The following is a 16,533-nucleotide window of genomic DNA, read 5'->3' as shown; positions in this document are numbered from 1 at the left end:
TGTTACAAACTTACAACAACTTTCTGCGTCTAATAGACTCTGTTTTGCGTTAAATTACTCTGCTGCCGGGATGTTTGATTTGATTTGATGCAGGAGAAATACCGGGGAATGGATGATGCGAGCCTCTTAGCGCTGTTCCTGCCCTCCCATCTGGAGGACAAATGGTACTATAAGTATTACCAGCGCGATTTTCAGTGGGACTTTGATCCTGACTACTGCAAGTACGTTCACTTGCAGGACTATCAGCGGCTCATGCTTCCGGATAATGTAGGTAACGAACACTTGGACCCATGCAACTATTTCAGTGGTTCATTGTTCAAAGATTGTATTCCTTAGTATAAACTGTTTTCTCTATTTCAGTGGTTCGTTGTTCAAAGATTGTATTCCTTAGTATAAGGTGCTGTGTGCTGTAAACTATTACGTAAACATTATAACGCACGATTGTGCTGAAGCTGAGTGATGGCGTGGCCAAGCATTGCCCCTGCTGTTTCTGAAATCTGTGCACCGTTATCCCTACTTTGTTTACAAACCATGTAAATAGATAACAGTCCTTGCAGAGTGCCACATAACTATATAACACATCCTTCTAAACTATAAACCTTCGTGCGCAGTTTAGAAATGGATTTAATTGTTGGTAAAGGTGAGCTATGTAAAGACTTATAGTTGACGTCTGCAAGGAAAGTGTAGGCTCCGCTTGTAGAAGTCGGTTACTTAATCTCCAGTCATGGCCTAGATTGGTCATTGGTACCTTGCTTACATGTCTCTAGTCCTTGCAATGACTTTTTGCTCTATGTGCCCACTTGAACTGATCAAATGGCTGAGTTAGTGCAGTAGGAAATCTAGAAAAGAACAATACATGTTAGTCATAGGTTAGCATTGGTTGCAGAGCTGCTCTTCATGGCACATATACTGTATGTAGCTAGCAATGAATGTGCTACTCATAATTTTTTTCATTGTGCAGGGTGAATTTGAAGACTGGGAATACTACCACAAAACATGTAGTACCCTCGAGGGCAACCAAGAATTTGTCCAGTTCTGGGAAGAGTTGTCGAGTAAAACCGAGGCACGATGTGATCGATTGTAAACTTCTGCTCATTATTTCTCATCATGTTCTGATTTGCCTTCTTGTCGTGTGCAGTTGATTGAATTGTATTTTACACGCAGGTCCCGTAAGGTAAGCATTCCCCAAAATTCTCTTGTGGTTAATAGGTTAATTGTATGTATTTGATGCGGTGGCCTTGCGTGCCAGATCCTAAAGCGTGTTTCAATGTTTAGGAGCTAGGCCATTGGAAGCTGTTGTTTTAACATGGACTGAAAATCGCACGAGGCTATCCCCATGTTTATAAGTATTTAATTTGCTCAGGCTTAACTGTAATGCCCTTCCGTCACTTGTCAATTTACTTGGCACTGCAAATTACAACGGTGTTTGATAGTCTTATATTTTTTCCAGGAATTCGTGCATCGCATGTGGCTTCATTATGCTAGGGATAAATACTATATTGGTTTCCTTTTTGACATGTGGCAGCTGGTTGCCGAGCAAAAGATTTGGTTCTTGCCTGAATACGCTAAACTAGGGAGGAGGGGTTGTGTTTCGCCCCCTTATTCGTTCCAGCTTTACATGCTTAATGACAAAGACATTGGTTTTTCTGAACACCGCTTAGATGAATTTCGAGGATGCCTTGAGGCAGGTCCACAGGAAAGGCAATACCATTTTCATTTTTCCCTACAGAGCTGAGTTTGAACCAAATCTACCTCCGATCAAAGAGCGTGTAGGTTGCATTTCTCCGCACATTTTGTCACTTCATATCTCTAGCTAGCTAGCTAGCTTTTTGGTTCTGCTCTCGGCCCCAAAAATAAAATTTAATGTGTGGCTAATTCTTTTGTATGTTGGTTGTCCAGTATAAGCCCCACTTGGATCGCATTGTTGAGAAGGTAACCTTCTTTTTCTGAGGTCAAGGTCTAACTGGGATTGTTTGTTCGCACTAAAGCAATTTGTGTTTGCTTGTAGGCTCAGGAAGGCCATGATGTTAATCAGTTGATCAAGGATACCGTTAAAAAGATTGTGAGTGGCTTCTTTTTCTTGCCAAGATGTTTGATGTGCCTCAATTCTTTCTAGCTTTTAATGCACGGTCTGTTGAAATTCGCTTTATTTTGCTGATGTGGAAGCTAAATTTACTATATTTTGAGGTTACGAAACCCAAGACCTATTATGATTATGCGAAAAAGAAGTTGGGTATTGCTGAAGAGATCGGTTTGATTCCCCCCTCAACCGCCAACCCTGATGGACCGACCGGTTTGATACACTGAAACAAAAATGCTCGCCGTCGTCCCTCGATTTGTTCACTCACGCTTGTGAATCCGTGGGGCTTTCCGCAGGCACTACATGCACTCCGCCCATCCTATTGCAGATACATCTTCCCCACAGATGATGGCCCAAATGTTTGCCTTGTTAGTTTCGGCAAAATGGCGATGGACAGAGGCGGTGTTTGTGCTGGAGTTGAGTCAGTAGAACTGGTGCTAGGTCGTACAGTCTTGTTCAGTTATAGCTGAAGAAGATAAGGTTCTCGTAAAGTCTTGTTCACGTAGGCAACATATAATAATTATATATCCAAGTATACATGCCGATTAATTGCCGAGCCCGTGTCTTCTCCTGCTTACAATTTTTTTCATTCAAATGATTGATTGTTTTTATGTTTTGCCTCGGCTGCTTGCTTACAGTTACAGGTATTGACCGATCGATCGACTAATCCCGTGCCGTACGCCGGCCGTGGTAAATAAATTTGTTTTCCTTTGGTCACTGTTCGCCGGTCCATGGTACGTGCTGGTTTCCATTCTCTTGTTGGAACGAAGAAGAAATTTCAGGTCCGGTCCAATTAAGTTGCAACTTCCAGGTCGCAACTCGCAACACTGGAACAGAGGGAGTCATGGCCATTGGGCCACGACTGCCGGCTTAAAATATGATTAGCCGGCCGGCCGGCGTCGAGCCTAGACGGACGTGCGTACGTCCAATGGTTAAATCCAGCCGGTCTGCTGATGACCTCATGGAGCATGCGGGCAGTAGCTCGGCTAACTTGGCACCACGTACAGAAGCCAACGTTTGGTGTGAGTTTGCTTCTAGGAGTATATATCATGCATGCGCGACAGCGGCGTGAACAACTTTTAATTGTTTCCACCAATTATCAGCGCCTAGATTTGTGATTTGTTAACCGCCATGCCATTGGATCTGCTCCACAACTAAAAATGCATCAAATCATGCTTGGTGCAAGGTGGCCATCACCCAGAAAGACTCCCGAATAGTATTATCCAGCAGACAAAAAAGCCGACTACGACGGTTCCGGCCAAGTGCAATCGCCAGGCCGGACAGAGTGGAGGTGGACGTAGCAGCCACACAAAGCCTTTCCCGGACATCCTTCACCTTGTGTTGTCCAGCTACAGACTTCATTAGAGAATCTCCAACAGCCGTGCGCAAAAAACCTGTTTACCGCACGCGCTGCGACTGGTTTTACGCGCCCGCCTGCGCTGGCTTCAGCAGCCGTGCTATAATGCAGCGCGCACGCCGCTCCAGCAGAGCGCAAAAATACAACGGGCGCGACTCGTCGGGCATTTTGCATATATGATATTTTGGACAAAAATGAACATGTGAAATTTGACACAAACAAGTTGATGAATAAAAGTTCATGCCCACAAGTTCAAAATCATGCCCACAAGTTTATCCAACCAAGTTCAAATGCAAACTAAAGTTCAAGACATGAAAGACACATCAATCTTCATCTTCCTTGTCTTCGTCTTCGTCCTCATCTTCCAAAGACGACTCTTCCACCTCCGAAGATGAATCTTTCTCCATCTCCTCATCACGCACCGCATCACGCACCGCATCATGTGAAGCTCCGACGATGTTGGCAAGATCTTCAACGGCATCTTCATGGGAATGTGTGTGAGAAGGCACATCGAAAAACATTGCACCCATGGCGGCCGGAGGTGCACCCATGCCTCCCATGAGAGAAGCAAAACTCATGCCTCCCATGGCGGCCATAGCGTCGGAGGGTGCTCCAAAGCCACCCATGCCTCCCATGGCGGCCGGAGGTGCACCCATGCCTCCCATGGCGGCCGGAGGTGCACCCATGCCTCCCATGGCGGCCGGATGTGCACCCATGCCTCCATTGGCTCCGAAGCCACCCATGCCTCCCATGGCGCCGAGGCCACCGCCACCCATGGCGCCGAAGCCACCGCCACCCATGGCGCCGAGGCCACCGCCACCCATTGCACGAACCAAGGCTCTTTTTTGGATCAAGACTTCTTGTTGGGCAAGATTGACATACTCTTTTTGCGGCGCATTAAGGTTAGATGTGTCCAAGAAGAACAAGTGCTTCTCCCATTCCAACAACTTAGCTCGCTCCTCGTTGCTCACTTTCCTCTCCTCCAAAGCCACCTTTCTCTCCTCGGCCGCCACCCTTCTCTCCTCGGCCGCCAACCTCCTCTCCTCGGCCACGGCATCTTGGTTCCTTGCCATTTTCCTCACCACATTGGCTTCGACCCTTGCCTTCACAATAGCTTCCATAGCATTTTTGAACTCATCATCTCCTTTCCTCTTCTTCTTTTCGGTTTTGTCTTTCTTGCACCCATCCGGTCGTTTTGGCTTCGAGTATGAAACCGAGTTGGGTGTGGGGCTTCTCTTGCCGTCATCACTTGATGCATCCTCCTCCTCCTCATCATCATTCATCTCAATTGCTCGCTTCCGTGTGTTGCTCAAATGCAAATCCTCCAAACCATCGCGCTTCTTCCATTTCTCATCATCCTTTAACACTTCATAGCAATGAGGCAAGGTAAAGACCCTGCCTTTCTTGATCTTCCCCTTCTTGGTTGTCCTTGTCTCTTCTTTGAACAAGTTTTGTGCAATGTTGTACTACAAGAAAAACAAAACAAGTTAGCACTTCGGTCACCAAAAACAAGTATGATGAACATATATAAGATGCCACTTACTCGATCATCCTCATTTGTGCCACTTGGGTTAATCTTGTCAACTGCCTTTTGTACGGCCGCCCACTTTTGACAATCCGAGTTGATTGTCGACCATCGGGACCGAAGTGATCTCTCGGAGCGGTCAATTCCACTCAAGTTGTGAGCATCAAAGTGTTCTTTCATTCGCCCCCAATACGCGTCTCTACTTTGATCACCTCGCCTTCGTGGTGCCGGAGCCGTCCGCCGCCTTGTTTTTCTTCACGGATGTTTTGCCCTTCTTCGTCCGCGCCGCATTGGGGACCTTCTTCGACGGTGCGGCGGCGGCACGGGACGGCGCCGGTGCGACGCCACCCGGCGCCGTGGTCATCCGCGGCGGCAAGAAGAGGCTGCGCGCGAGGCCGACGCTCGGCGGAGCTCCGGCGGTGGCGACGCCAGCGCTTCCCGCGCTAGGGTTTCCGGCGGCGGCGGGGGGGGGGGGGGGGGGGTCGCGGCTGTACAGCGGGGTGAGCGGGGCGCCGGTGTGCGCGTCCATGGGTGGGTGGCAGGGCGCCGGCGCCGGCGCGCGTGGGGCGTAGGACGAGGAGAGGAGAGAGTGCGGCGCGAGCGCTCGAGTGTGCCGCGCGCTGTAGCTGGCGCCCGAAATACCCCCCGCGGGTAAGTGTTTTCAACCGCGCGCCCAACCCGTTATAGCGCGCGCGCCGTTTTTGCGCGCCCGCTGGAGCGACCCGCCGCGTTGCGCGCGCGCTAAAACGGCCTAATTTGCGGCGCGGCGCTAGTTTAGCACGGCTGTTGGAGATGCTCTTACTGCTACATTTTCGAAAGTAAAAGCGTTTTCAATTAGGTAGATGTATGATGATGGTACGGTGGTTTCAGTTTTTTTTTCTTTTTTGAGAGGTGGTAGTAAAAGTGTGTTCAGGTAGGCACTCGAATGAGCCATCCATCAAGTATGTGATTGCATGCAAAACCCAATTGATAATGCTACTAGCATTTATGAAACATAACAAGTTGCAGAAAGTGCAGAACCAGCAAATCAAACCATGGGATTCATACATACAGAGTTTGCAAGTTGTGACCGGCAGTATCTGAATCATGCTCGTCAGCATCATCAGGCCAACTCCACGGCGCGACCCTATCCTGTCCGCCCCCGTCTGTTTGGGGTAAAAGGGACAAACGAGACGGCCCAGCGCGCGGGCGCAAACGGACTTTTGTCCGCTTTGTGTCCGCTTTCGACCCATCCCCGGCCCAAAGTTGCGCCGGTTTTGGGGTGAAACGGACAGCGCGGACGGGCGGGACGCGCGCGCTTGTCCTCCCCTGGCCCGTCTGTCGGTGGGAGAAACCAACCCCCCCCCACGCCCATTTGGCGCCATTTCCCCCAAACCCTCCCACGTCCCTCCCGCCACCCCCTCTCTCCCCCGTCCATGGCCGACGCCCCGCCGAGTTCTGGCGGCCTGGTCGTCGACCCGACCGCAAAGGTGAAGAAGAAGGCGCCAAGGAAGCCGCGGTCGGAGTGCACGCCGGAGGAGATCGCCAAGTTGGACGCGGAATCGGCGAAGAGTAGGAAACGGAGAGCGGCCGTCAAGACCAATGCCGCCGCGGCCAAGTTCGCTGCCCAGCGCGAGGAGCTGGAGGCCGCGCGGCGCAAGGCCGCTGCCGACGAGAAGGAGGACCTCGTCAACAAAGCGCACGCCATTCTCATGCTTGGCATGGCCGTCCGGCGGGGTTCCATGCAGCGGCCGTCGGCCCGGCGAGCACAGGCTCGTCGGTCGCCCGGCCTACGCACTGCCAGTCGCCGACGTCGCGCGCCGCGCCCATGTCGCCCGGCTTTCCTCCGCCCAGGCACGACGGCCAGACCCGTTTCTCGGCGTCGCCGGACGTGGGCTTGTTCGCGCCGTCCACACCACGCCCCGCGGCCGTCATCGACCTCAACGTCACGCCTGGGTCCAGCCGCGGCGGGCGGCCGTCCGTCGAGATGCAAAGAAAGCAGGCACGTGCACCGTTCACGAGCACCATGCCGGCCCCCCGCGTGTTGTTTGACGGAATGCCAACCTCAGCGCCGACGGTGGACGACCCCTTCTACAACCAGTACATGGAGGACGTGATCTTTCAGGATGGGCATGGCCGTGCCTACGACCCCGAGGAGACCCAAAGTCAGGATGCCCGCGCCCAGTACGTGCCCAATGAGGAGGCCGACGACCGTGCTGACTTCGACCATGGTGATTCGTGGCATGAAGACGACGACATCTATGTCGAAGGTGAAGATGAAGATGAAGCCAATGAAGTTGATATTAGTGGCGCTCCATTGTTCATAGACGAGCTCACCCAAAGAGCGAAAGCACAAAAGAAGTGGAAGAGCATTCGCACCGGTTCATATACACAAGATGAGGACAAGTTGATTTGTCAATGTTGGATGGAGATTAGCCAAGATCCAAGGACCGGCGCGCAACAAAAGGGCATTGTTTTTTGGACGAGAGTCCACAAAACATTCCATGAAAGGAAGATGTTTGAGCCCTACCAAATTACAAGCAACCGTGGCATCGGTTCGATTCAAAAAAGATGGTTGTTCATCTAACAAGAGTGCAACAAGTATTGTGCCGCATTTGAGAGCGTTGAAGCACGGCCCGTGAGTGGTCTCGGCGTTGGGGACATGGTATGCTCTTCTCTTTCTAGCCCTTTCCTTGCTACGGCCATGATACTTCGACCGTGTATATGTTTGCATGTTCACTTGTTGTTGATCATGTGGTGTAGGCATTTCAATCTTTGGAGGCATTCAAGGCCCGGCACAATGACAAGCCATTCACTCTTACACATTGTTGGACGCTCATCAACAATTGCCCTAAGTTCAAGGATCAATACCGTGAACTTCAAAGGAAGAAAGGCAAGAAAACGGCCAAGTTCGCCAGAGGTGGGGATGGCGAGGCGTTGAAGAAGCCGAGGGGCAAGACCAACTCCAAGGTGGACGACATACGTGACGCCTCAACCATGGCCTTGCATGAGACTTTGCATGGCATGATGTCACATAAGGATGTGAGGGACGAGAAGAAGTGGCAAAGTAAGGACGAGCAAATGAAGCAATACCTAGACCTCCAAAGACAGAAGCTTGAGATGGAGGAGGCGGCCAAGAAGAGGAAGATAGACATGGAGGAGGCGACCCGGCAAAGGTAGCTCGACATGAAAGAGGCCGCCCGGCAAAGGCAGCTCGACATCGAGGCCGACAACGTCAAGGCCAGGCAGAGGCAGCTCGACATCGAGGCCACCAATGCCGCCACCAAAGCGAAGGAGGTGGCCCTTGCGATCATGAGCGTGGACTTGTCGAAGATGAGCGACAAGACGAGGGCCTGGTTCGAGGCCAAGCAGAAGGAGATGCTCGACGCCGAAGGCCTGAACTAGGTCGTCCGATCGGCGTGGCCGTTCTTTTCGGAGGCTGGCATGGGTGCCGCCCGCCTGCTGGGCCGCTGGCAGTGTGCCGGCGAAAAAACATTCACTTTGAAGGCCGGCTATGTTGCCGGCCGCTGGCTGTGTTACCGGCGAGGACAACTATTCATTTTGGAGGCTGGCTGTGTTGCCGGCCGCTGGCTGTGTTGCCGGCGATAATCGTGTAGGCCGCTGGCTTTGTTGCCGGCGTGATGAACTGGGGTTGTGAACTGAGACTTGGCATTTGAAACGTCCCTTTTTTTAAAATAGACGATGATCGAATGGGGCAAAAGGATGCGTCCGCGTGGTGGGCGCACGGCCACCGCATCCCAGGGCAGGCCCGGACACGATCCCAAATCTTTATCCAAAGGGACAAAAACAGAACAAAACGGACGTCGGTTTGAGATCGCGCGGTGGAGTTGGCCTCAGCAGGGCATTCACCAAATGTTCAGCTCCGTGAGAAGACAAGACATCACATCATGCAGACTTGTAGAGACCTCTGAATTTTTTAGTTGGTGTTCATTTGGTAACGAACTAGTAAGAGTGTTGTGGAAGCACGCAGAATCAATGACAGGTTAAGCTGAAGCAACACGCGGAAAATTATACTATACAAAAACATGCAAGTATTTTTGCTCCATTTTCGTTCTTGTGAACAAACTCTGCCGACTACTTAAGCACTATACGTAGTTACTAACCCTCTTCTTCTTCAGCTAGAACTGAACAAGACTGTATCTACAAGTACAGAGATTCAGAACAAACAGGTTCAGGCTCAGCGAGGTGAAAGCTTCTGCAATTCTAGCTTCACCACCACCACCTCTCGACCTTAAACGATCACAGACTGAATTAGCGCTACTTCTACTGACTGAACTGAACTCCGGCACCACCACCGCTTCTTGTCCATCGCCAATTTGCTGGCAGGATGAGATCAACGAGGCAGAAATTGAGCCGTCGTCTCATCTGCGCAGAAGATCTTCTATCTACAGATGGATCATGGATGGAGCCTTGGTCGATCCATTTCTTCAGCCCGCGACCGCATGTCCACCGCAGCTCGTGATCCATGGATGCCCTGCGGAAATCACCACCCGATCCAGAAACGTCAGCTATCAACTCGAGGGCGACGAGCATTTTTCGATTCAGGGGATCACTCATAGTTCTTTGTTGGTGCTTACTCAGGACTTGTTCGGCGGAGAGCCTCCGCGCGACGTCCTTGCAGAGCATGCGGCGCATCAGGTCCTTGGCCCCGGGCGAGACACCGGCGAAGGCGCGCGGCGGGAAGCGCATGTTGCCGCGGAGCACGGCCTCGAAGATCTCCGGGGCGGTGGCGCCGTAGAAGGGCACGGTGCCGGAGAGCATCACGTAGAGCACCACCCCGGCGCTCCACACGTCCACCTTCTCCCCGTACTCCCTGCCGGCCACCACCTCGGGCGCCACGTAGTACGGCGTGCCGACGAGCCCCGACATGCGGCGCCCGTCCCCGAACCACTCCGCGGAGCCGAAGTCGGCGAGCTTGAGCGCGCCCGTGGCGGCGTCGAAGAGCAGGTTGTCGGGCTTGACGTCGCGGTGCGCGACCCCGCGGCGGTGGCACGCGGCGAGCGCGGACGCCAGCTGCGCGGCCAGCCCGGCCGCCTCGCGCTCCGGGAGGCTGCCACCGCGGGCGGAGAGGAGGGAGAGGAGGTCCCCGCCGGCGCAGAGGTCGACGACGAGGTGCACGGCGTCGGCATCGTCGAAGGCGGCGTGGAGGGCGACCAGGTGCGGGCTGCAGGGCGGGGAGGAGGCGAGGAGGTGCAGCTTGGGCTCCTGCTCCGCGAGGGCCAGGTCCAGCGCGTCCCGCAGCGACGCCTTGGGCGTGGTCTTCAGGGCCAGCGCCTCCCCCGTGGCGTTGGAGTGGCACCGGCGCACCGTGCCGAACCGGCCGCGCCCGATCTCGTCGCCGATGGAGTACTGTTGCCTCAGCGCGTCCTCTCCGCCGTAGACCATGGTGTGCTCTGGCCTCTGCTCTGTGCTGTGCTGTGCTGGTCTCCGTCCGACGGACGGCGAGGGTGCTTATAAAGGCACAAGCGAATATTCTGGGAGCTGCCTCTTTTGGCTGCTTCTGGGCCCTTTGGAGCAACAAAAATCGTGTTGCTGATTTTGGGAAGGCGTTATTAGTTTGTAAGTTAATGAGTGGATTAATTAGGAAATAAACTGGTAAATCTGAGCAGACAGAAAACAAAGATACGCCTATCATCATGTTTTTCTACAATTGGACGTATTTCATGCGACGAATAAATGAATGATTGCCTATTCAATGATTCCGTCGAGTAGGACATTTTGAAGACCGAGCTTCACGAAGCCTTTTTGTTTTGAAAAATTCAAAATTCATAAATTTTAGTTTTAAAAAATTCTGACAAAATACACATGTATGCAAGGATGTAAAGTGTATGTGTGAAAAATTTCAGCATGAAACACCTTGAATTGCGAGCTGCACAAAAAAAGTAAAATCACAAACTTTGAAGATGAACAGTACATATGCTAAAAAGCCCCAGATTTGTCTTTTTTTTTGTAGCTCACATTTTAATGTATTTCGACCAGAAAATTTGCACACATGTAAATTATGTATCTAGATATATGTGTATTTATTTTCAGAACTTTTTTGAAACTGAAATTTTTGAAGTTTGAAGTTTTCAAATAAAGGCCTTCATGGAGCTCGGTCTTCATTTGGTATTTTCGGATTCCGTTGGCATTTAAGAATGTTTTACCAGTACTACATCAGAATGCACATACAAAATGCTACCGATCAACCTTTCTAAAAAAGGAAAGGTCTCTCCAACCAGACCACAATTTGTCATGGCTGAGTTTGTTTTGGCCCATATTAATTGACGGTTGATGGGTTTAGGATAAGATAATGCAGCAACAGATACACTGATTAGCAATACATCATGACCCTTTGGAATGGGTTTAGGATAAGATAATGCAGCAACAGATACACTGATTAGCAATTCATCATGACCATTTGGAATCTCCTGGAGACACACTTCCCCATTTGCATGCTTAAACCAAGAGTGCCTCTATAATTTGCAGGGTTTTAAAAATGCAAGAATTGGAGGGAAAAAAACCACATGATTGGAATGTTTGATTGCAGCACAGAGAACACAAATAAGATTTTCTTCAAAATGTTTGAGTTGAGATTTCCTATTGGGACCCAGTTCTTTTTGCCGAATCTTTCAGAATCTTGAGAATCGAATTTCCCCAGATTCCCCCGGAATTTTGAACCAATATTGTTTTTAACAAACCAAGGTAGCTAGGGTCTAAACCAAAAAGGCTTTTACCCCGTTTTATATATACATATAAGGCACCACACCAACAACAACATCCAAGAGAAGCAATTTGTTCAAAGACTGATAAAACAATAAGAAGAGGGAAAATAAAGAAAAAGATGAAAGTGCTATTGTTAGCTTGAGCTCACATGAGCTCGGATGAACAGTATGTTTCAAAAAATAGTAAAAAAATAAAAAGTAATCACTTGGCAATAAACTTTAGTGTTTTTTACACCCATGCAAAATCTCCAATGAAATCACATTTGTCGAGGTGTGGATTAAAAATTTGATCCTCCAAAATATCTATGAAACACTCTTTTTGGAGCATCGATTTTTTTTGGCCTACACCGCGACAAATGCGATTCCCTCCCGAAAATTTGCACGCACCTAGAAAAATCATCAATGTTTCTTGGGAAAAAAATTAGTTAAAAAAAGTAAATTACTATTTTTTTGGATTTTACTGTTACCAAGCTCATGTGAGCCTGAGCTCACATACTCCATGTCCAGAAAGAGAGCACGAGAAATCCAACGAGGCAAATGAGTTATGTTGAGGGCACCAGCTCAACAAGCCGTACAAGAAGAAAAAGGTGGTGAAACAAGCCTAAATAGCCATGGTTTTTTTTGCAGGTACTAAATAGCCACAGTTGTCAAAGAAAATGGGCGGAACAAGCCTAAATAGCCTAGGATGAGGTCCGAATCTCAAGATTCTGAAATAATCGACCAAAAGAACTAGGTCAGGATGTATATGAATGGTTACTTACGCAAAAAACATTCTATTGGATTTAATCCTATGAATTCGACAACCAACGTAGAAAATATTCCTAAGGATTCCAGTACTCCAAAAACCATGTGAACTTATTTGAATCAAAGAGGTCCTCCATGAATTTACTAGGGAATCACATGTGCATCTCCTGATCGCAGCGGGGATGGCGGGATGTTAACCACGATGATCCGATGGAGCTGTCACGTAGAGTGCGTAAGCCGGAGAGAGACCATAGAGAAGGCAATTCCGGTGGACCATCTCGGACACCGGATCCGGCCAGGTCGGCCCGCGCCGCCGGCCCGGACTGGCTTTGGAATTCTCGCACCGTAGAACGGTGCTACGTGCCAGCACGCCGAAGATTTGCCGTCACGGTCACAATCATCAACAGTTCAGCTTGCGACGGACGGAGGCGGACACGGCTGCAGCACGTCGAACAACGTGCGCGATGGACGTCGCCGGTTTCGTACGTGCTTGAGATGACTGACCAGACCGCATTCGCGTTTGTAGAACGCCCATTTGGAAGAGTAGGCACCTGGTTCTTGCACGTCTTTCCGAAATCTAGGCAGCAGGAGTAGTAAAATGTAGACGACCGACTTCGACCGGTCCGTCGTTTAGCGCATTGGTCGTGAACCGGCGTATTCCGAGCACACAAGTTCGCAATGAATTTCAGCTAAGTAGAGGCTACTCCGTGGCATGATTCTGTTACCCATTTTGATACCTTTTTCATACTATAAAACTCCAACATAAATAAATTTGATTGCGACATGAAAAAACTAGGACTAGAAAGACCGCCTTAAATATCTAGGATATCTGTATCAACATGAAGCTGAAGAAGATATCAAGCAAGAGATTGCTAGCCGCACAAATAAAAAACTACTACTACTGACGTCTAGCCGGACGGGGTGCTGTGTGCCGCTTAGCACAGGCGCATGGTCCATGACATGCACACGATTGCACCATCCATCCAATGAGCTTAGCACGGGTGCACCCACGGCGCTCACATGCATGGTGCATGACGTACACGTGCACCCGGGCACGTACATACCTTCATTCACGACACATGCTTATCACCCCTCCCCAGCCCTGACCGGTCGAGATGGCTCGCTACTTTGATAGTGACAAATAGATTTTAAACACTGAAACTGCACTAGTGCACTAATGCAAATTAAAACTCCCAAGTACACGGTCTGGTCCAAGATAAGATTACACTATAACCGGCGTCGAGCATAAACATCCATCGTATAATTGAATTCGGGTGCTCGCCTCATCGGCCACGCGGGCAGGAGCTGCTCCGTCCGTTCCATAATATAAAAACGTTTTTAAATCTAACGTTCTTATATTAATTTTTTTAAACACAGTACAGACGTAAATGTTTATATACACGTGCATACACTCGTCCCTATGAACACACACGCGCACCCTATCACTATGAGCATCTTTGAAAAACTGAGTTGGCATATCATCTTGAAATTTACGAATTCACCGTAGTCATCTCGTCATCGACGAGAACGTCTCCTCCCACTAAATGCGCATCGTCAGAAATCCTGAAATAAATCTAAAAATAATTGCGAGCATCAGGACTTGGGTTCTGGTGGGCTGGAAATACCATAGTCCCTCTAACCATCGTACGCAATGTTTTTATATTATGGGACGCAAGAAGTTGCTTATTATTGGCTAAACACGTACGATGTTTATATATTACTAAGCACAAACGTGTCGTCGGGGTTTGCGTTCATGAGGCTAGTCATAGTGGAAGTAATTTAGCTAGTAACATAACGCATTTCAAAACAAGTTTGCTTATGTGGCACCTAATTAAGAGGAGAGAGGTATTTGGAGTAATATGTTATGTTACCATCACATAGCGCTTCCCAAGAAATGTTGAGTCTATAAACTAATAAATACAATCATATATGATACTATTTCTATAACATTTTACACTATAAAAATAGTAACATAAACTAATATCATATACATGACACTAGTCCAAATTACTTCCCACTATGACCAGCCTGACGCGGACCAGGGGATCGACACGGACGTTTCGGCACCATGCATGCATCCAAATGCCGTCGGCCGATCACACCAACGCAACAGCAGGGACGCTTGAATTGGTACTGACTCACACGGCCACTATATATATTCCGAGCTGTCAAAAATGCATTGGCCTGTACTGTGTTGAACATAATGCATTTTTTGGGTAACATAATGCATTGGTTGATAGTACATCACTAGATAACCGTGACAACCCAGAAGAAAAAATCATTGACGTGAACATTGGTATACTCACAGGGACGGATCCAGCTCAGACCAGTGCCTCGGGCCCCCTTTGTATACTACTGAGTCCAAGACTTCAATAAAATTAAACCCGGATTCGCTCAAGCAAACATTAAACCTGGTTGCTCACCTCATCAGGTATGCGGGGTGCAGCTAGCTACCTTGGCAACCCATACAGATGCAAATGTCCTGTTTTTTCTTTTCAAAACGGAGGCAAAAGTTTTGCCTCATCAATTAATTAAAAAAAATAAAATTACCAGGTTAATTTACAAAAAATGAAACGAAAATCAATACAAACGGAGTACAGACGAATTACTCATGTGGCATAAAAAAAAAGTCCCGCTCGAGTTTGCTACCTTTACGCACGCCCGGAACGTTAATTTGTTTTGGGTACATCCTTCGCAGTGGCCAAAAATAGCAATCATTCTGTTTGGTGCGATATATCCATCACCTAATTAAGAAAAAAGAAACTATTATATCCAGCATGTACTTAGGATTGTAATTCTGTCGATCATTTGAATAAAGTGACAACTGGCTTCCCTTCAAAAAAAAAAGAAAACAAAAATAATGGCTTGGGGGGCTCATTGTCGTGCAGCGGGGGGAGCGCCCGATCTGATTTCTCTCGGTCTGTTCTGGCTCGCCTGCGTTTCTACCGGCGGCGAGGAAGGTGGTGGCCCGACGCAGCGTTTGGGGGTGCACGGTCCAGTGGCTGTACTTGTCGGCCTTGGCCGACTGCATGGGAGTGGTTGCTCCGGGTGAAAGCCTGGCCGGCGGCGACGATGGCTGTGGGCGTCGTTATCCTCCTTGAAGGCGTCGTCAGGGATATGCACATCCTCAACTCCTGGATCAAGATCGTCGGGTGAAAGCCTATATCCTGTAGAAGTATCGGGTGGTGGTGCCGTCTTCAACGTCGATTCCCCTCTTTAGGGCACCGTCTTGTAGATCTTGGTTCCATTGGTGCTTCCTTCGGGTCGGTCATGCACGCCCTGGCGATCGGCTTGTGTTCGTTTGACGATGTGGATCGGTTAGGCTTCCCTGGCAACGATTGATGGAAATATGCCCTAGAGGCAATAATAAAATGGTTATTATTATATTTTCTTAATCATGATAAAAATTTATTATTCATTGTAGAATTGTATTGACTGGAAACCTAAATACATGTGTGGATACATAAACAAATACCGTGTCCCTAGTGAGACTCTACTAGTCTAACTCGTTGATCAAAGATGGTTAAGATTTCCTAACCATTGCCATGAGTTGTCATTTGATAACGGGATCACATCATTAGAAGAATGATGTGATGGACAAGACCCACCCGTTAAATTAGCATAATGATCGTTTAATTCTATTGCTATTGTTTTCTTCATGTCAAATACATATTCTTTCAACTATGAGATTATGCAACTCCCGGATACTGAAGAAATGCCTTGTGTGTTATCAAACGTCACAACGTAATTGGGTGATTATAAAGATGATCTACAGGTATCTCCGAAGGTGTTTTTTGAGTTGACATAGATCGAGATTAGGATTTGTTACTCTGAGTATGAGAGAGGTATCTCTGGGCCCTCTCGATAATACACATCATAAGTTTGCAAGCAAACGACAAAGGAGTTAGTCACGAGGTGATGTATTATGGAACGAGTAAAGAGACTTGCCGGCAATGAGATTGAAGTAGGTATAAAGATACCGACGATCGAATCTCGGGCAAGTAACATACCGACAGACAAAGGGAATTGCGTATGTTGTCATAACGGTTCGACCGATAAAGATCTCCGTAGAATATGTGGGAGCCATTATGGGCATTGATACGTCTCCAACGTATCTATAATT

The 16,533-nt window shown here is 48.8% G+C and overlaps 1 protein-coding gene across 1 annotated transcript; it reads right to left on the bottom strand.

Moving 5' to 3' along the window:
- Positions 1–9,250: 9,250 nt before the first annotated feature.
- On the bottom strand, positions 9,251–10,411 carry LOC125515289 (phosphoenolpyruvate carboxylase kinase 2-like). Its single transcript, XM_048680734.2, has 2 exons — positions 9,540–10,411; positions 9,251–9,436 (listed from the first exon to the last, which is right to left on the bottom strand). The coding sequence occupies exons 1-2, from the start codon at positions 10,345–10,347 to the stop codon at positions 9,390–9,392; spliced, it is 855 nt and encodes a 284-aa protein (XP_048536691.2). The 5' UTR covers positions 10,348–10,411; the 3' UTR covers positions 9,251–9,389.
- Between the last annotated feature and the right edge of the window lie 6,122 nt (positions 10,412–16,533).

This window comes from Triticum urartu, chromosome 6A (genome assembly GCF_056163025.1).
Source record: "Triticum urartu cultivar PI428250 chromosome 6A, HENAU_Tu73, whole genome shotgun sequence".
Classification (NCBI taxonomy): domain Eukaryota; kingdom Viridiplantae; phylum Streptophyta; class Magnoliopsida; order Poales; family Poaceae; genus Triticum; species Triticum urartu.
This window is presented reverse-complemented; position numbering and strand designations above follow the sequence as displayed.